The 21,358-nt window shown below is 40.9% G+C and overlaps 1 protein-coding gene across 1 annotated transcript; it reads right to left on the bottom strand.

The window, feature by feature from the left end:
- Positions 1-74: 74 nt before the first annotated feature.
- On the bottom strand, positions 75-21,197 carry LOC116982913 (adhesion G-protein coupled receptor G2-like). The gene is made up of 9 exons (XM_033036467.1): positions 21,033-21,197; positions 19,733-19,852; positions 18,062-18,107; positions 17,872-17,975; positions 15,128-15,255; positions 5,820-6,088; positions 4,663-4,762; positions 1,745-2,019; positions 75-1,115 (listed from the first exon to the last, which is right to left on the bottom strand). The coding sequence occupies exons 1-9, from the start codon at positions 21,195-21,197 to the stop codon at positions 1,036-1,038; spliced, it is 1,287 nt and encodes a 428-aa protein (XP_032892358.1). The 3' UTR covers positions 75-1,035.
- Between the last annotated feature and the right edge of the window lie 161 nt (positions 21,198-21,358).

Here is a 21,358-nt window from a genome sequence, read left to right as displayed (position 1 = left end):
GTTTGGGGTGGTCGCTGGTCAGCGCGGACTCGGTGGGCCGAAGGGCATGTTTCCGCCCAGTCGCTAAACTAAACTAAACTAGAGTAAAGGAATATTTTCTGAGTACTATAGCAGACAATTTTGGTTATAGATGCACAACAGGTCTAATATTACAAGTTAAACAGTAAAGGATCTTTGGGGAGAAAGGAGTTGTTGACATTTTGTATCAAAACCCTGCATCAAGACTGACGTGGAGAGGGTAGATAACCAGTGCAAAGGGGAGAGAGGAGGTGGTGGGACAGGAGCCATTGGTGATTGCTGGATCAACGAGGGGTGAGAATGATGGTCAAATGGAGATAGGTAGGTGAGGGGGAGGGATGGAGTTGAGAGGTAGATTACAGGTGGATAATAGATGGAAGCAGAGCAAAGGATAAAGAGAGGCGGATGGATCTCCATGGGAAGAAGGGAGGGTGAAGGTGGAGTCAGTTGGTGGAAGATGATAAGCAGGAACTCGATGCCACCCAGTGCAGGAATCGTAGATAAGTAAGGAAGGTGATATTGGGAACCATTAGGCGAGGGGTTGGGGCTGGGAGGGCTGGACGGCAGAACCGGAACCAGATGGTAGGAGGTGAGCCTGGGGTGACATGTGCGTGTAGTAGGTGGATGGAACCAGGAGGGGGAGTGGGCAAGAATGGGTGATGGATTGGGGGGCATGGGATAGGAATACAATAATGGGAGAACCAGAGGGGAATTGGAATAAGAGAGAGGGTGGAGCAGTGAGTACGAGAGTGGGAAGGTTCTAAATTCAATGTTACCCACAATTGGACAATCTCATGTACCTACTATTGATTGTAGGCTACCCAGGCAGAACAGGGGAACAACACCTTGTGCTCCGCCCATGTAAACTGCAACACAACGGTATGAGCATTGTATTTTCCAATTTTAGGCAAAACTCTCCTTGAGTGAGTTTCTCCCCCACAACCCCTTAATTACAAATTTAAACCTTTTTGGGAAAATTATTATGTCGATGAATGTAGTTTTACTTCCGTTTCTTCTTCATTTATCTGAGGTGTAATTTGTGGATTGTTCATTGGCTGATCTTTTTACAGCGCAGTACCACAAGAATATGAAAAATCCTGCAAAGATTCAAAAAGAAAATGGCATCTGGATGTTAGAATTTGTCAACAGTAACTACTTAATAAGCTAGTTGTTTAGAACTGATTTTTAAAATTTAAATTGCGAGTTCCACACTGGTGCAGCTGGTAGAGCTGCTGTTTCACAGCACCAGAGACCCAAGTTCATCCTGACCTCCAGGTGCTGTCTGTGTGGAGTTTGCGTGTTCTGTGAAAACGAGGGTTCCCTCCGGGTGCCCCTTTTTCCTCTCACGTCCCACAAGACGTGCGGAATTGTAGGTCAATTGGCCTCTGTAAATTGCCTCTCGTGTGTCGGGAGTGGAGGCGAAAGTGGGATAACATAGAACTAGTATGAATGAGTGATCAATGGTTGGTTTGGACTTGGAGGGTTGAACGGTCTGTTTTTATGCTGTGCCTCCAAACTGAAAGTAAATATATTAAATGTACCCCCTGGAGGTAGTTAATAAAAAATCATATTTAATGCCCTGTATTATTTTAAAAAACAATCATAAGATGAATTAAGAAATTAATAAGCTGAACACCCATAACTATATTATTACCATTGCGTGCCAGCTGTTACTATGGCATGCATGTATATTCATCACAATATAACTGGAGAATCTTGCACTAACCTTGCAAGGAATTGAGGATGCAAAACAGGTACATTTGAACCTTCTGTTCTCCAAATGAAAAGAAAGCCAAACCCCAGGTCATGCCCAGTAAAACGCTGAGACCAAGGATGGCCCACATGTCCTTACACACAGGTCTCGACCCAGAATGGGTATCGTTTCGCATCTGAGTTAACTTGGTGCAGACGGTGATCATCATTGCAATGTTCATCAACCATATCAGGCCGAAAAATCCACAGTTTGTAACATAATGAATTGTGTTATTTTTTATCCAGCACCTGTTTAAAAAACATATGCAAGTCATTAAAGTATTCAATTTGGAGGTTTAATTTAGGACTCATCTTTCAATGCATCCAATGTTTTGTTCCACTGCCAAACTTGCCCTAAACCTTCAAGCTAATTATTTTTCTTTGTGTAAGCGCTGCAATCTGGTACCAAAATGCATCTTGAACATAGAATATAGAACATAGAACAGTACAGCACAGGAAAAGGCCCTTCGGCCCACAATGTCTGTGCCGAACATGATGTCAAGATGAATTCTTATTAGCCTGCACATAAGCCACGGACCTCTATTCCCTGCATATCCATGTGCCTATCTAAAAGTCTCTTAAATGTCACTATCATATCACTTAAGTAAGTAAGTAAGTAAGTAAGTAAGTACGTTTATTGGCCAAGTATTCACATACGAGGAATTTGCCTTGGTTCTCCGCCCACAAGTAACAACATGACATATAGTGACAGTTACGAATAGAAACATAGAAACATAGAAATTAGGTGCAGGAGTAGGCCATTCGGCCCTTCGAGCCTGCACCGCCATTCAATATGATCATGGCTGATCATCCAACTCAGTATTCCGTACCTGCCTTCTTTCCATACCCTCTGATCCCCTTAGCCACAAGGGCCACATCTAACTCCCTCTTAAATATAGCCAATGAACTGGCCTCAACTACCCTCTGTGGCAGAGAGTTCCAGAGATTCACCACTCTCTGTGTGAAAAATGTTTTTCTCATCTCGGTTTTAAAGGATTTCCCCCTTATCCTTAAGCTGTGACCCCTTGTCCTGGACTTCCCCAACATCGGGAACAATCTTCCTGCATCTAGCCTGTCCAACCGCTTAAGAATTTTGTACGTTTCTATAAGGTCCCCTCTCAATCTCCTAAATTCTAGAGAGTATAAACCAAGTCTATCCAGTCTTTCTTCATAAGACAGTCCTGACATCCCAGGAATCAGTCTGGTGAACCTTCTCTGCACTCCCTCTATGGCAATAATGTCCTTCCTCAGATTTGGAGACCAAAACTGTACGCAATACTCCAGGTGTGGTCTCACCAAGACACCGTACAACTGCAGTAGAACCTCCCTGCTCCTATACTCAAATCCTTTTGCTATGAAAGCTAACATACCATTCGCTTTCTTCACTGCCTGCTGCACCTGCATGCCCACTTTCAATGACTGGTGTACCACAACACCCAGGTCTCGCTGCATCTCCCCTTTTCCTAGTCGGCCACCATTTAGATAATAGTCTGCTTTCCTGTTTTTGCCACCAAAATGGATAACCTCACATTTATCCACATTATACTGCATCTGCCAAACATTTGCCCACTCACCCAGCCTATCCAAGTCACCTTGCAGTCTCCTAGCATCCTCCTCACAGCTAACACTGCCCCCCAGCTTAGTGTCATCCGCAAACTTGGAGATATTGCCTTCAATTCCCTCATCCAGATCATTAATATATATTGTAAATAGCTGAATGACTCAGAAAACACTAAACATTAATAATAATAAAACGTTAATGATAAAACACCATTGATCAAGCATGTGAACCAACAAAATACCAGATCAAGGGAAGCCTACAGATTTTTGGCTGTTGAGTAGAGCAACTACTCGTGGATAAAAACTGCTTTTATGTCTGGCTGTGGCAGCTTTGACAGTCCGGAGTCGCCTTCCAGAGGGAAGTGATTCAAAGAGTTTGTGGCCAGGGTGAGAGGGGTCAGAGATGATCTTGCCCACTCGCTTCCTGGCCCTAAGCAAGGATATGGAAAGTAGATAAGTAACCTCTTCATAAACATGCCACATGCTACATGTACTTCACTGCAACCGCCCATCTTCTTTGTCCCCCGAAATGAAATAGCAGAAACTGTGCTGTGTCTCAATTGAATGCTTCTTGTTCCACACGCCTGTTTAAGTCATTCATATTTATTACCTATCCTGCCACTGGACTGGCCTCTCCACCACCTCTTCCTAAATGATATTGATGCTTTATCAGCTCACTGACATTCTCCAATGTTTCTCTATGACAACGAGTACTGAATGCAGGAGAAATCACCCAAGGATTTGGTGCTGCAGGAAAGCGTGGAATGACCAAGGAGCAAACCGTGGTGCAGCGGTAGAGTTACAGCCTTACAGCGCGAGAGACCCAGGTTCAATCCCGACTACGAGTGCTGTATGTACGGAGTTTGCACGTGGTCCCTGTGACACCGTGGGTTTTCCCCGGATGCTCCCGCTTCCTCCCACACTACACAGATGTGCAGGTTTGTAGGTTAATTGACTTTGGTAAAGACTGTAAATTGTCCCTAGTGTGTAGGACAGTCCTAGTGTGGAGTGCTAGCTGATCGGCATTGACTCAGTAGGCTGAAGGACCTGTTTCCATGCTGTATCTCTAAACTAAACTAAACTAAAGGACCATGTTTGATTGCTGGACACAATATAGATAAACTGACCCTGTTTTTCTCCCCTCCCCCAAGGCATTCTCTAACCTTCAGAATGGTAACATGGTCACCACAAACTTCCGGCTATCAGCGGACACAGAACCTGAGAACACCTTTCCCCGCATGGCACAGTAGATATCTAGCTCAGTTGCAATTTAACAGCGGAAGACAATCAAGTATCAACATTATTGTTTGAGGCAAGGCTAACTTGACCTACATTGAAACAGAGCTGTTTGTGTCCAGTGTATGAATCTCAAACGTCCCATAATTGTCCGGGTTCACTCCAACACACACAAACACCACCACAGCAGGAATGCCTGTCAATAGAAGAAAATGATATGCATTCATCACTAAATCAATACTTAACAAATATTACTCAATGTGTGCCATGTTGAGAATATTAAGAATTAATTACTTCATCTTTTTGAGGATTGGCATTGGAGACAGGCAATTTTATAATTTTTGCATTCAATGTATGTTCAGGAATGGCACACGTCAGATTCAGATTAATTTATTGTCACAGACACCAGGGTGTGAGGAAATTCCTTGCCCACATGAAGTAAGGCATATTTAGTTTAGTTTAGAGATACAGCGCGGAAATTGGCCTTTTGGCCCACCTAGACCGTGCTGACCAGTGATCCCTGTTACGCTAACACTACCCTACACACTGGGGACAATATACAATTTTACCAAAGCCAAATACCTTTAAACCTGGTGGGACAGGCAGCATCTCTGGAGAGAAGGAATGGGTGACATTTCGGATCGATACACTTCTTCAGGCTGAAGATGGGCCCCGACTCAAAACGTCACCCATTCCTTCTCTCCAGAAATGCTGCCTATCCCGCTGAGTTACTCCAGCATTTTGTGTCTACCTTCGATTTAAACCAGCATCTGCAGTTCTTTCCTACCTATAAACCAGTATGTCATTGGAGCGTGGGAGGAAACCTGAGAAAACCCACATGGTCACAGGGAGAATGCACAAACTCCGTACAGACAGCAACCAGAGTCATGATGGAACCCGGGTCTCAGGCACTGTAAAGGAGCAACTCTACCACTGTAGTTTCTTCTGTTGGATGTGACATTTCAGTCAGTCTGGTCCTAGCAAACAACATATTTTCTCAGTGATTTGTTTAGTAAGTTTCATCTTGCATAACACAACGTTAAGTAAACTCAGTTTTGTGAACATAACTTATACCAGCTCCAGAAATGGGAGATATATTGGCCTCATCATCACGAGTTATATTTAGGAGTGCCAGTGCTGAACAGATATAACAGGCATGTGCTATTTGATAAAATATTCTACTGGGTCAATGAACATTTGATGTGTAAAGCACAAAGTGTCATCAAAAAGCAAAATAGATGACTGATACTCACCCCAACCTGCGAAAGCCAGTTTATATATGTAATGTCTGACATAGATGTTGAACACTTTGATCAACATCAAGTAGAGATGAAGGCCTTCAATTGCCATCCATGCTAATGTGCTCAGCAGTGAATAATGAAGGAACACAGCAATGGCCTTACAGAGTCCATCAATCGCCAGCTTGCTCAGCCACTCGTTGGCCAGGAAATTCACGTTCAGAAGAAAGCAGGCAATGCAGAGGTTAATGTGGATCTTGGTGGTATGATCCCTCTGGTTCTTCCTGAAGCAAAAGATAAACAGACACCAACTCTGTGAGCTACAATCATACCTAAATAACTTTTGTGACTCGACAGACACGGATCACACGAGAACAGACAATTTGGCTCTGCGGTGTTGTTCACAATATTCTCATTTTTTAAATGTTCTGTGGCTGTCGGGACAAGAGTGAAGGTCGGATGGGCATTGGTGAGTGAATGTAGGATAGGATGCCTTGTTTCATGTGGGATGGAGAAGCAGGATTCTCTTTACCAAAGGCACAGCTTTGTTTCCAGGCAGAAAACAGTTCTTTTTTTTTTTAATATATTTTTTTATTAAAGGTAATCAATTACAATGCTTCAAACAACTTTATATCAAATTAATTCAATTTGCATTAAGTAAAACACTAGTAATACTTATCTACTGTTTTTTTAGAAATAATGATAGAGAAAGAATAGAGAAAGAATAAATCATTAAGAGAGTGATTAAATAATAATTTGATTATATATAAGAAAGAAAAGAGAAACGAAAAAAAAAAAAAAAAAAAAAAAAAAACATTTTTAGTAACCACAATATGTATTATTAATAACACTACTACAAGTGATAGTATCAATAAAGACATATATGTAATTCCAATATAAAAATTAATTATACTCACCAAATCCCGCAGGGTGCACGTCGAGCTGTGTTGCCAAGAACAGCTACTTCTCTAAATACTGTATATATGGAGACCATATCTGTTCAAAAGAATTATACTTGTCCAATAGGACAAATCTAATTCTTTCCAGATGTAACGTCTCCATCATCTCTGTTGCCCACATTTTGGTTGTGGGGGATAATGTTCCCTTCCAAAATTTCAATATGATTTTTTTTCCAATTATTAAACAGTAATCAAAGAAATTTCTTTGATTTACTGTAAGTGATAGATGTAAATCCGGAATTCCAAATATTATTAGCTTTGGGTTAGGGTCCAATTTAACTTTGATGACTTCAGAAATAACTTTAAAGATTTCTGTCCAGTAATAATTCAATTTAGGACATGTAACGAAACTATGTATTAAATTTGCCTCTGCTTTCTTGCACTTATCACAAATAGCGGAGAGATTCGGAAAAATACTATTTAATTTAGTTTTCGAATAATGTAACCTATATAATACTTTAAATTGTATCAGTATATGTCTGGCGTTTAATGAACACCGGTGTATTCGTTGTAGACTTTCTTCCCAGTTTTCTTTTGTTATAGCTAATCCCATTTCATTTTCCCATGCTTGACGATATACTTCCGTTATTGGATTCTCCTTATCCAAAATGATGTTATATATATAGGCTATTAAATTTTCTGTATTTGGATATAAATTAAACAGTTCATCTAACAATCCTGCTTCTTTATTTTTATAATCTTGTGTATTGGATTTAATATAATCTCTAATTTGTAAATACCTAAACAAATGTTGTGGAGACAATCCATAAATATCTTGTAACTCCTGGAATAAAAGAAATTTTCCTTTTCTATACAGATGTTCTATCCTTGTAATTCCTAAATCATCCCATTGTTTAAACCCCCCATCTAATATAGCAGGTTTAAACGATGGATTATTCATAATTGGTAATCTAAATGAGAGATTATCCAAGTGTAGAGTCTTAACTATTTGTTTCCAAATACGTCTATTATTATATATTATTAGGTTGTCTTTATAATATTTTTTTTGTACTTCCGTTGGTGCAAAAATTATCGAACCTACATTGAAAGGTAGACAGTCCTCCTTTTCTATATTTAACCATGTCGGTTCATGATCCATATTTACCCACCAGAAATTCATATTCTTAATCTGAACAGCCCAAAAATAATATAAAAAGTTTGGAAGTGCTAATCCTCCATTTATCTTAGCTTTGCATAGATGTTTTTTATTTATTCTGTGATTTTTATAATCCCAAATAAAGCTATTGACAATATTATCAATTTTTTAAAAAAAAGTTTTCGGAAGAAAAAAAGGAATAGCCTGAAACAAATATAACAACTGCGGTAGAAATACCATCTTTATGGCACTTATTCTACCAATCATGGATATAGGCAGTGTTTTCCAATATAAAATATTTTTTCTAAGTTTATCTAATAGTTGAGGATAGTTGGATTTTATTAATGAGTTATGAGTTTTAGTTACGTTAATCCCTAAATATTTAAGTTTGTCTGTAACTACTTTTAATGGGTATTGTTGTAATGTATTAAGATTTATTCCTGTTATTGGCATAATCTCGCTTTTATCCCAATTAATCCTATACCCAGAAAATGCACCAAACTTAGTTATAATGTTTAGCAGGTTGGGAATACTAATTTCCGGTTTTGTAATATAAATCAAAACATCATCTGCATATAAAGAAATTTTATTAATTGTTGTATCAGTATTATAGTCATATATTTCAGGTTCAGATCTAATTTTTTCCGCCAATGGTTCTATCACCAATGCGAACAATAAGGGTGATAACGGACATCCCTGTCTGCATCCCCTAGAGAGTTTGAATTTGGCTGATAAAATTTGGTTAGTCAAAATTCTTGCCATAGGATTCGAGTATAAAATTCTTACCCATTTACAAAATCTATCCCCCAATTGAAACTTTTCCATTATATTAAATAAATACATCCATTCCACCTGATCAAATGCTTTTTCTGCATCTAGTGATATAACCGCTAGTTCCGTATCTCGTATTCTTTTTGAATATATAATATTAAACAAACGTCTGAGATTATGGGATGAGTAACGTTTTGGGATAAAACCTGTTTGATCATAATGTATTAATTTAGAGATCACTAAACTTAATCTCCTAGATAAGACCTTAGTTAATATTTTTTGGTCTGTATTTAAAAGGGCAATCGCTCTATATGATCCAGGATCTTCCAAATCCTTATCTACTTTAGGGATGAGTGTAATTGTGGATTCATTTAAAGATTCTGGTAATTTTCCTTGGTCATATGCATATCTATACATTATTTGTAATCTTGGGGAAATCAGATCTTGAAATTTTTTATAAAATTCTGCACTCAGGCCATCTGGGCCCGCTGCTTTTCCGTTCTTAAGCGAACTAATTGATTCTATAATATCTTTTACTGTTATTTCAGCATTTAACAATTCTCTACCTTCCTGATCTAAGCTATTGATTTGACATTCTTGTAAAAATATTTCCATACTATCTGTTTGTCCTGTTAGTTTTGACGAATAAAGATTTTTATAATATTGTAAAAATCTATCATTAATATCTTTTGGAGTAATTAATATATTTCCATACTCAGATCTAATTCCGTGTATCATCTTCTCATCTTCTAATTTTCTAAGCTGTCGTGCTAGTAATTTTTGTGGCTTATCTCCAAATTCAAAATACACTTGCTTAGTTTGTTGAAAAAGTTTAATCACTTGATTAGAATATATTTTATTTAATCTATATTTTACTGATGCAATTTTATTACTTAACTCTTTGGAAGGCTGTTTTATATTTTCATTATCTAGACGTTTTATCTCATTTTCTAAATTTTGTTCTATTTTTCGATTTTCTTTATTGAGATGTGCTTGTGCGGATATTATTGCGCCACGCATGAATGCCTTAAATGTGTCCCAAAATAGTGATGGAGAAGTTTCAGGATTATCATTAGTTTCAAAAAATAATTTAATCTGATCCATCACATATTTACAACAGTCATTGTCCTTTAATATCTGAGGGTTAAATCTCCAGGTAGTAGTTTTATTAGATATATCTTTTAATTTTATCTTAAATGTTAATGGCGCATGATCCGAGATGATAATATTATGATATTTTGCATCATACGTAAAAGGAAGTAATTTAGAATCTATTAAAAAATAATCTATCCTCGAATAGGTTCCATGTACGGGCGAGAAAAAAGAATATTCTCGTCCGGATGGGTTATCTAACCTCCAGATGTCTTTAATACTAGATGTATTGATAAAAGCATTTATGAATTTACTTGATTTCGAGGCAGCTTTCCTTTTTGCGGATGATCTATCTAGATAATTATCTAAAGTACAATTTAAATCACCTCCAATTATTAAATTGTGTTGAGTGGATATAGGAATATTATTAAATATTTTCTTAAAAAATAATGGATTATCAAAATTAGGGGCATATATATTCATTAAAATTACCTTTTTTGAATATAATTCCCCTGTAATTATTACATATCTGCCTTCTTTATCCTCTATAATAGAACTTTGTATGAAAGGTATACCTTTGCGAATAATTATTGCAACTCCTCTAGATTTATGAATAAATGTAGAATGATACACCTTAGAAATCCATTTAGCTGTTAATCTATGTTGAGCATCTTTTTTAAGATGAGTCTCTTGAAGGAAAATGACATCTGTCTTCAATCTGTTCAACTGAGCTAATACCTTTCCCCTTTTAATTGGTTCATTAATTCCTTTTACATTCCAACTGCAGAAGGTTACTCCATCACCCCCAGTCTTCACCTTTATATCATGCATTTTACTATTAGGGCGGCTTTTTTTGGAGTAGCCTTCTTGACTCACCCAGCTCCCCGTTGCACCCGGACATCAATCCAATGAGAATTTCTTTCCACCTTAATCCACATCTATGTCTTCTTAAACTAAATACACAATATCCTTCACATCTACATTCAAATAATATATAATATAAGATCAATAAAAAACAAAAACAATAAGAAATATCAATAATAAAAAAAAAGTAAAGGGTGTTAATAGGGTGCTCAGAAAAAAAAGAAACTACACTTGTATAGTGTGTAGTATGTGAAGGTGAAAGCCACACTAACGTGGCCATTAATCTAAAGACTTCCGTTTTTTTAATAAAAAAAAGATGTTGATTATACCAGCTCCTATCTCAAATGCTATATATATTGGGGTGGGGTACTAACTTTATATACTTAGTACTTAGTAATTATTTCTATTATTCATATTACTATTTGCTAATTACTAATATCAATTGTATTTAATACTATAATATGTAATACTATTATCATGGAATAATTAAATATTTTCTAATAATTAATACAGAACTACTACTAAATGCCCATTATTCCACTTCCTTCTAAGTAAGTATTTCATAACCACAGGTCGATGATAAAAGTTCAGTCCTCTCCTTCTCCCTCGGGTTCTTCCTCCGCATCTTCTCTCTCTTCATCTTCTGGCTTCTGCTGTATGCCTCGGGCGAATTTCAATGCTTCAGTATGCTTAACGAAACGATATTCCTTGTCATCATAAGTTACTCTCAGTATTGCTGGGTACATCAAGCCATATCTCAGATTCTTAGTATTCTGTACATTCCTCAGGATACCTTTTGTTTCTTTAAATAGAGCTCTTTTCTTGGCCACTTCTGCTGGGAAGTCTCTAAAAATACTGATGTTGTCTCCCTCGTATTTCAGGTTTCTCTTTTTTATTATTATCTTCATCATTTCTTCGAAGACATGGTCAAAGGCCACTTTTACAATCATTTGTCTGGGCGATGAACCTATCCCAGGGGCCCGTCTTAGAGCCCTATGTGCACGGCTCAACAGGGGTTCATGATCCAAATTCAAAATATCCATTAAAAGTTTTGCAACAAATTTTCGAGGATCTTGACTCCCCTCACGACCTTCGCTCAGACCAACTATACGCAAATTTTTACGGCGTTGGCGTCCCTCCAGATCGATACATTTCTCGTTTGTTTTATGTAATAATTCTAAGAGGCGTTTGTTCTCGGCACGGAGTTTTTCGGTCTCCTTAGTATTCACTTCAGCAATTTTAGTTAGCTCTTTAATTGCTTCGCCTTGTTGGTCTAGCGAAATTATAGTAGGATCTATCTTGTCATCCAGCTTTCTTTCCATCCCAGCAGCTATTTCCTTTACATCCTCAATTTGAGTTTGTAACTCGGCATTAGCCTTTTCCTTCCACTCATCCATCATACTTTTTACCGTCGTTATAACTTGTTTTATTAAGTCTTCTTTATCTTCTTTATTTTTCTCGTGAGACACCAGCATATCCGCTTTTAAACTTTTTATCTCCTCCATATACTCCTTCCTCTGCTTCTTTATCTCCTCCATATACTCCTTCCTCTGCTTCTTTATCTCACCTAGAATGGTAGTCTTAAGTTCCTCCATTTCAGCTTTCCTCTGTGAGATATCTTCTTGAGAAGCAGCAGTTGCACCCGAGCTGAGGCCAGTTTCCCTTCTCGTAGCTTTTTTTCCAGCGGTGGGGGTGGGGGAGCGCTGGGTCATAATTTCTTCTTAAAATCGCGCGCCTGATGACGTCACGCACCTTTTAAACGCTGCCGGAGCCGTTCACAATCGATCTCCTGTGGTAAGTGCGTTTGTTTGACCCTTTTACCCCCGTTTTAAATTCAGTTTTTTTCGGAGCTGTAATGGTGCGATTCCACTCACATCGTGGCGCCAACCGGAAGTTTTGGCTCTGCGGTGTTGTTCACAATATTCTCATTTTTTAAATGTTCTGTGGCTGTCGGGACAAGAGTGAAGGTCGGATGGGCATTGGTGAGTGAATGTAGGATAGGATGCCTTGTTTCATGTGGGATGGAGAAGCAGGATTCTCTTTACCAAAGGCACAGCTTTGTTTCCAGGCAGAAAACAGTTCTTAGCATGGACTCTTACTGTCCTACACCGGCAGCTCTTATCAGGCTCCTTCAACACCCCCATCTTCTCTCATCCTGTCTCCTCACCCAGCCTTCTCCTCGCTCCATTACTTTCCCTGCTCCTCTCCTCTCCTCTGCCATATCCTCTCCTCCCTGTCTCTCCTCTGCTGCTCCTCTCCTCCCGTTCCTGCTCCCTCTCCTCCCCGTGTCCTCTCCTCCTCACCTCTCCTCTTTGTTTTCCCTCCACCTGCTTCCTCTCCTTCCTCCTCCACCCAATCTCTCCTCTCCCGCTCCCCTCTCGCCCCCATGCACCTGCGCCCTCTCCTCTCCTCCCCCACCCCATCCGCCCACCACCTGCTCCCTCTCCTTCCTCCCCCTCCCCTATTTCTCCTCTCCCACTCCTTCTCTCCCTGTACCCGATCCCTCTCCTCCCACATATCCTCTACTCCCCCGCCTCTCCTCTCCTCTCCACATTGTCCCTCCTCCACCTTCTACCTCTCCTTCCCCGGCTTCTTCTCCTCTTCCCCGTCTTTCCTCCGTCCACTCCCTCTCATCTCCGTTTCTCCTCCACCTCTTGTTCCTTCAGCTGCTGTCCCTCAGCCCACCGAGACCATACGACAGCAAGGATGAGCAGCATTCTGCGCCTGCCCTGACTGAGGACCATTGTGCCTCCACAGCATTGCACATACTGATACGCACAGCAAGAGTTGGCGGAACTAGCACTGCAGCGTTTGGTGCTCTGGCGTGGGACCCACACTGACACCAGGAGCTGGCTGATTAGAGGATCGATCACTGCTTTGGCTAATGGGTTGACATGTACAGTGGGACGGCTGCTGGTGAGACGCAGGGAGCTAAGCTTCACCGTGAATTAAAGATGTTTGAGCATCAGTGGACATTCAAGGAATGCGTGCTAGTCCCTCCCAGAGTCCCACTTACCCACTGTCTCTACAGAGTAATTGCGTGGGTTTTCTCCAGGAGCTCCGGTTTCATCCCACATTCCAAAGACGTACAAGTTTTTAGTTTAATTGGCTTTGGTATCATTGTAATTTATCCCTAGTGTGTGTAGGATAGTGTTAGTGTGTGGAGATCGCTGGTCAGCATGGACTTGGTGGGCCGAAGGGCTTGTTCCTTCTCTAAACTAAACTAAACTAATGCCATGCACCTTTAGCATTGAAAGAACCTTTTCCAATCCTTCCTGTGTTGCACAAGCATTGTCAGTGACTGGTGGCTTAGCTCTTGACAGATTAGTGAAGTTGTTGGAGGCATGTCAGTGCTGGGTAACTTGAGTGGCAGTGATGCTACTGGGTAATTAGTACAGAGATAAGCAGGGGTGGCGCAGGAGTAGAGCTGCTGTCTTAAAGTGTCAGAGACCAGTGTTCGGCCCTGACTGCGGGTGATATCTGTATGGAGTTTGTACTTTCTCCCTGTGACCACAAGGATGTACTCCAGTTTCCTCCCACACTCCAAAGACATAAAGGTTTGCAAGTTAATTAGCTGCTGTAAAATTGTAATTGTCCCTGGTGTGTGTGTACGATGATAGTGTCTGGGGTAGTCGCTGGTCAGCACGGGTCGAAGGGGCTGTTTCCATACTGTATCACTAAAATCTAATAATAAGTGGCAGGGGCTGCTTTGGGTAAGTGGCAAGAGATTAGTGGCTGTCAATGCTGGATGATTAGTACAGAGTAGTTAATGGCAGTGCTGGATAATTGGTTGAGTAGTTAGTGACTGTCTCAATGCTGGTGATCCATGCTGGGTAATTTGAAGAGTAGTTAGCAGCAGTGTGAATGATGAATGATCAGATTGCTCATTTCCTTTAGTGATGTAAGGAAAGGCAAGTAGAAGGTTTGCAGAAGAGATTGATTTGCAAAATATACTTGTTGATAAGTGGACTATGTTCAGTGTTCATGTTATAGGAAAGATCTTGCCAAGCTGGAAAGGGTGGACAGAAGATTTACGAGGATGCTGCCAGGACTTGAGAGATATAGGGAGAGTTGAGCAGGCTAGGACTTTATTCCTTGGAGTGCAGGAGGATGAGGGGTGATTTTACAGAGATGTGCAAGATCACGCGAGAAATGGATAAATAGGTAAATGAACAAAGTCTTTTATCCAGAGTAGGGAAATCATGAACCAGTCATACTGTACTGTAGGTTTAAGGTGAGAGGAGAAAGATTTAATAAGAATCTCATGGGTAATTTTTATACACAAAGGGTGGCAGGTATATGGAACAAGCTGCCGGAGGAGGTAGTTGAGGCAGGTGCTATCTTAACGTATTTGAGACATTTGGACAGGTACATGGATAGGATAGGTTTAGAGGGTTATGGGCAAAGTGCAGGCAAGTGGGACAAGTGTTGGTTGGCGTGGGCAGGTTGGACCAAAGGGCCTGTTTCCACGCTGTATGACTCTATGACTCTGCGACTGAATGTAGTGTGATCACAGAATGCCGTCTGGTCACTAGACTCACCTGATCACGCAGTAAACAAACACCGTGACGGCTACGAAGAAGGCCGAGATCCCACAGCCAATCTTCGAGATGTACGTTAATGCGGTCAAGTCCTCCTGATCCAAAACGACTGTGTCTGCGCGCGGATTCTTCAGGAGATAATAATGACCAATGAGCAAAGATTCAACCCATTCTCACTTTGAATTATGTATTTCTAGAGATGATTCCAACAATTGTGAATAAAGTTATGTGAATATTAATAATGCTTGATGCATGCAATTGTGAAAAAAAGATACAAACTGCTGGAATAACACAGTAGGTCAGGCACTTCGGAAAACATGGATATCTATCCTTGCCTGACCCACTGAGTTACTCCAGCACTTTGTGTCATTTTTTGGTAAAACCAGCATCTGCAGTCCCTTGTGTCTTCATGTAATTATAAATTGAAAATGATGCTGTGAACCCTGTTGAACACAGACAGCGGTTTAGTTTAGTTTAGAAATACAGCGTGGAATCAGGCCCTTCGGCCCACCGAGTCTGTGCCACCCAGGGATCCCCACACACTAAGACTATCCTACACACCAGGGTCCATTTATATTAATACCAAGTCAATTTTAGAGTGTGGGAGAAACAGGGAGAACGTACAAACTCCATGCAGACAAGTACCCGTAGACGGGATTGAACCCGGGTCTCTGGAGCTGTAAGGCAATAGCTCTGGCACTATGCCACCATGCCGCCACTGAACACCTTCCATACATGCTGAAATAAGGCCCATATGTACCCACACTTCCCAGTAAGAGGGACGGGTAAGGGGAGCGAGGGAATCTGTCACCGCTATCTTCCCAAGTATCCAATGACGCAGCCCAGTCTTGCCGAACTTCCCAGTCCTGCACAGTTGCGCAGCGGTAGAGTTGCTGCCTCACAGCCCCACAGACCCAGGTTTGATCCTGACTATGGGTGCTGTCTGTACGGAGTTTATACATTCTCCTTTTCTCTGCGTGTACTGATTTTCTCCACATTCCAAAGACACGCTGGTTTGTCGGTTAATTGGTTTCTGTAAATTGTCCCGTGTGTAGGAGAGGACTAGTGTGCGGGTGTAGTGTATTGATCAGTGCTGACCCAGTGGGTTGAAGGGCCTGTTTCTCTGCCCTCTCTCAAAAGTAAACTCAGCTAAACTAGGGAATCAATACTCAGTCAAGCCTAACAGTTCGTGAGGGGCCATTGATTTCAATGGGGATTATATAAAGTCTACGATTAGCAGGCAAACAGAAGGTTTTTGCTGCTCAAAATGATTTTGTTTCATTTTCTTTTGTATAATTCCAAGTGATGTAATGTGTTTTAATGCACTTTAACTCTTTATCTCAGCTTCAATACCTTTTAATTATCCCCGAATTTCAGAGGCATTTAAACATCCCTCATAAATGAGTTAGGGGGCAAACTTCCACACCCGACCATGGCCTCATTGAGGCTGGTCATGTTAAAGTGAGGGAGGCCCACTCTGTCTACTGCCTGAGGTCTAGTTGCTCCTAGGACCTTTATGGGCAGCCAGCGAGAGTGGACCTCCGTGTTTGGGCCAGTGAATTGCAGGCTGGTGAGGCCCATTGATTGCCCATTCTGGGTGGAGGCTCAGATCCAACAATGTCTTTGTAACCTGATGAAGTGGAGCATAGGCGAGAAATGTTGCCATTTCTGGGACAAAAGGAAATGTAGAGTGCAGTGGAGGCTGGCTCCAGAGATTCCGCCCCTCACTTAAAATCCCAGCAAAACCCAGCTGGGGTTGGTAGTGCTGCTACCTAGACGCATCATCCATGTATTCAACATGTTTTTATGGGGGGTGTATTTTGAAGCACGTGTGCTCTTAGCTCAACCTGCTAACCTTCAATGAGACCTGATGTGAAGTGAGATTTAGTGTGGGGCTAGTATAAATGAGGGCTTGATGGCTATCATGGGGTCATTGGGCCGAATGGTATTTCCATGATATATGTCTCTATTTTCCCTGTGGTGAGAGCAGAGGGAAGTTCTGCAAAGTAATGGAAATTTCAATGCCTACTCCACCTTGTTGAAAGTTGCCATTGATAAAATACTGCGTAGTCTGGGAATTTTTGGTATTAATGCTTTCCCTTGGAGTGGCACAGAGGTGCTCACAATACTGTCAGGTACATGTTGTTGCACCATTAAGAGTGCAGGTGCACATTCTCAGTACATGAATAACTCTATCAGATTTGGTTTGGGGGATTGGACAGGTTCTGTCATGAGTCAGAATACAGAGTCACTGAGTCAGCGCACAGTAGGTATACTGTCACAGGGTGATTCAGCGAAGTAGGGGAGATCGACGACTTTGAAGCACGTGCAGAACAGGCTGTAGAAGATGAACTGTTGAAAAGAAGAGGATAAAGGGAAGGGCATAGTCAGCAGAACCGCTGCCTCACAGCGCCGGAGACCATGATTTAATCCTGACCTCTGTGTGAAGTGTGCACGTTCTCCCTGTGGCCCCATGGGTTTCCTCCGGGTGCTCCAGTTTCCACCCACATCCAAGAAGATGTGGTAGGTTAATTGATTGAATCTGGATACAATGAGATTAGTGTAGGATTGGCGTAAATGTGTGGGATGCTCAGACTTGGTGGACTGAATGGCCTGTTCTGTGCTGTATTAATCAATGACTCTTTAACTCTGTACTAGATTAAGGGATGACTGAGATGCTCTCTAGAGATGACAAACATCGCGCCATCCCTCATCTCTGGAGAACAAACACACATACAACTTACCATTAGCACAGCAAAGTAGGTGAGGTGGTTACATACGCATATGGTTTGATTACCCTCCACTGTTGTACTACAGCCCGTGGAATTCCAGGAATCCGCGATGTTATCTGTAACATTAGTTTATGATCTAAAGATTATACTTTAAATAGATTTCCCAACACTAACTGTAACCTTTAAACAGTCTTCCACCTACCATCATCACTTTCAAACCAGAATACACATTGATGGATATATTCATTCTGTAATAAATGGAATAGTTTTTGTTAGTTTGTGTTTAACAATAACCTCTTGCAATGACTGTTCAGCAATAAACTGTGGGTACCAGGATCTATAGAAACAAATCCTGGTGCTACAAAGTGAACAAAACTGATAATCACACGTCAAACTAAGATCATGGAGAGAAGCTGTACATCTCCACTATACAGAGTCCCACTTTCCTGCTTTTATTCTTTGTAATGTCATGTAAACATCAGCAATGGAGTCACTTTCTAATCTTGTTAAAATGTTTGGAAATTAATTAAGAACAGCATCAAGAAATCGAGCGACTTTCTGGAAAAACGAATAAAAGTCCTGATTAGAATGGATGTGGAGAGGATGTTTCCACTAGTGGGAGAGTCTAGGATCAGAGGTCATAGCCTCAGAATTAAAGGATGTTTCTTTAGGAAGGTAATTAGGAGGAATTTCTTTAGTCAGAGGGTGGTAAATCTGTGGAATTCATTGCCACTGACGGCTATGGAAGATCAGCCATGATCAGCCATGATTGAAGGGTGGAGTAGACTTGATGGGCTGAATGGCCTAATTCTGCAATCACATGAACTTTACAGGGAACAATCAACTTTACAGTTTTTGACACAAAGGGTGGTGGGTGTATGGAACTATGCTGCCGGAGGAGGTAGTTGAGGAAGGTACTATCGCGATGTTTAAGAAACATTTAGACATGTACATGGATACGATAGGTTTAGAGGGATTTGGGCCAAGTGCAGGCAGGTAGGACTAGTGTAGATGGAACATGTTAGTCGGCGTGGGCAAGTTGGGCCAAAGGACTGTTGCCACACTGTATGAATCTATAACTCTATGACACGATGAGTGAATCTCACAGAGTTGCGGTTCTATTAGAGGTGGCACAGTAGACCTGCTCCCTCACCGCTCCAGAGACAAGGGTTCAATCCTGACCTCAGGTGCTGTCTCTGTGGAGTTAGCACCGTTTCCCTGTGAATGTGTGACTTTCCTCTGGATGCTCTGGTTTCCTTCCACATTCGAAAAAATTGCAGGTTGTTAGGTTAATCGCCACTAATTTGGAGGTGTGTGGTAGAATCTGGGTTGAGTTGATGGGATTATGGGGAGAATAACAAATTTGATAAATATGTGTTAACAGGTTGTTGATGGTCGGTGCGGTCTCAGTAGGCCAAAATGCCTGTTTCTATGATGTTGCTTCCATCCAATTCAAATATAATGTGGAAGAATACTAATTGCTCGGGCAAGTAGAAAGTACTGCATTAGAATTGGAGCCACAAAGTGCACCTAAACTGGTTTATATCAATGTGAATATCTTAGCGTTAATGCATCAACAGTGATGTGCATGGCTTTGATGCAACAACTTAATCTATGGGAAATAAAACATGACAATGTTTAGACGACCTATCATGGAAGGTGGTTTATTGATACCAAGGAGCTGCTTCCAAATATTAAATTGTTTAGATGGAATGAACTAAAGTGTATCTTATATTTTCTTCAGTGTGGTTAGTGTTTGGAATAAGTTATCAATTTTGATATAGTGTGACTGGGTAATAAAGAGACCAACTTTCATTGATTTAAATGAGCATTGTTCATGAGCATTTTTCTGAATTACTGACAAAACTCTTACCGGTGTTGAGACACTGTGATTAATTTTAATGGAAACACCTTCTTTTAAGTTCTGAAAGCTTGAGTTTCCCACAGAAATTCCAAGTACTTGTTGATTTAATAGTGTGCTATTTTTTTCATCCTGCAGGGGAAATAAACTGTGAGTCCTTCCAGCAAGGTGCAGTGTTGAAGAACATGGCATGAAATATTGTTTATATCTTTTGGAAAAATCTGCGGTCAAATTTGCCTCCTTGTCGGGGGTGCAACGTCACAAATTAGATTGGGATCAGGATGCAAATGAATCCAGCATTGCTTCAGAGTTCATGGAAAGAGCAGTCTTACTGCATCGTAACCCAAGCAAGGGTCGGAACAAACACATAGGAGGAGGTGAAGTCAGGGCATGGAGTCATTTAAACTTTGCACTGACCACCAGCGGCATCTACCCTAATTAGAGTGGACGTGGAAAGGATGTTTCCAGTAACTGGAGAGTCTGGAAATAGAGGGCACAGCCTCAGAAAAAAAGGATGTACATATAGACCCGGCTTGTACTCGCTAGAATTTAGAAGATTGAGGGGGAATCTTATAGAAACGTACAACATTTTTAAGGGGTTGGACAGGCTAGATGCAGTAAGATTGTTCCCGATGTTGGGGAAGTCCAGAACAAGGGGTCACAGTTTAAGGATAAGGGGGAAATCTTTTAGGACCGAGATGAGAAAAACATTTTTCACACAGAGAGTGGTCAATCTGTGGAATTCTCTGCCACAGAAGGTAGTTGAGGCCAGTTCATTGGCTATATTTAAGAGGGAGTTAGATGTGGCCCTTGTGGCTAAAGGGATCAGGGGGTATGGGGAGAATGCAGGTACAGGATACTGAGTTGGATGATCAGCCATGATCATATTGAATGGCGGTGCAGGCTCTAAAGGGCCGAATGGCTTACTCCTGCACCTATTTTCTATGTTTCTATGCTTCTATAGAATGGAGATGAGGAGGAATTTATTTCTTCAGAGAGTGGTAAATCTGTGAAAGACATTGCCACGGACATCTGTGAAGGCCAATACATTGGGTATTTTTAAGCAGAGATTGATAGGTTCTTGATTAGGGGGTTAAAGGTTACTGGGAGAAGGCAGGAGAATCAGGTTGAGAGGGAAAAATAGAGCCGCCATGATTGAATGTCAGAATAGGCTCGATGGGCTGAATGGCCTAATTTTACTCCTTTGTCTTGTGGTCTTATGGGCTGGTCCTTTTGAACTAAGTACACAAGGTATCATTTCATTACACTGGAAAATATATACAAGCTTCAATGTCACTTTTGAATGTTTTACCTCAAATAGTTCAGTGTCATTAAATACGGTAAAGGAGAACCCTGATAGATCATTTTGATTCTCTGCAGCTCTCTCAGTCAGTTCGGCTGGAAGGATCACTTCTAGTTCAGCATACTGATCATCACTAGAGCGTTCACCAATCTGTGCAGGGCAGAGAGACACCATTTCACCATTCTCCAATTATTACACCGATAATGGGTATAGATTAAAACCAACTGATCTGATTGTCAAAGAGTAAAGACCTTGTCAACTGGAATCACTCAAATCCATGTAAGTAAAAAGAAACACAGGTTCTAGAAATGTGACATAGACACAGCAGAAAGTAT

Source organism: Amblyraja radiata, chromosome 17, assembly GCF_010909765.2.
Source record: "Amblyraja radiata isolate CabotCenter1 chromosome 17, sAmbRad1.1.pri, whole genome shotgun sequence".
In the NCBI taxonomy this organism is placed as follows: domain Eukaryota; kingdom Metazoa; phylum Chordata; class Chondrichthyes; order Rajiformes; family Rajidae; genus Amblyraja; species Amblyraja radiata.
This window is presented reverse-complemented; position numbering and strand designations above follow the sequence as displayed.

Bases quoted from the DNA above. Each gene is read 5' to 3' on its own strand.
- LOC116982913 (XM_033036467.1), bottom strand. From the start codon at position 21,197: ATGGTGTCTCTCTGCCCTGCACAGATTGGTGAACGCTCTAGTGATGAT. The intron at 19,853-21,032 runs GTAAAACATTCA...TTTCCCCTGCAG, and splicing joins ATGACACTGAACTATTTGAG to GATGAAAAAAATAGCACACT. The intron at 1,116-1,744 runs GTTAGTGCAAGA...GAATCTTTGCAG, and splicing joins CATCCTCAATTCCTTGCAAG to GATTTTTCATATTCTTGTGG.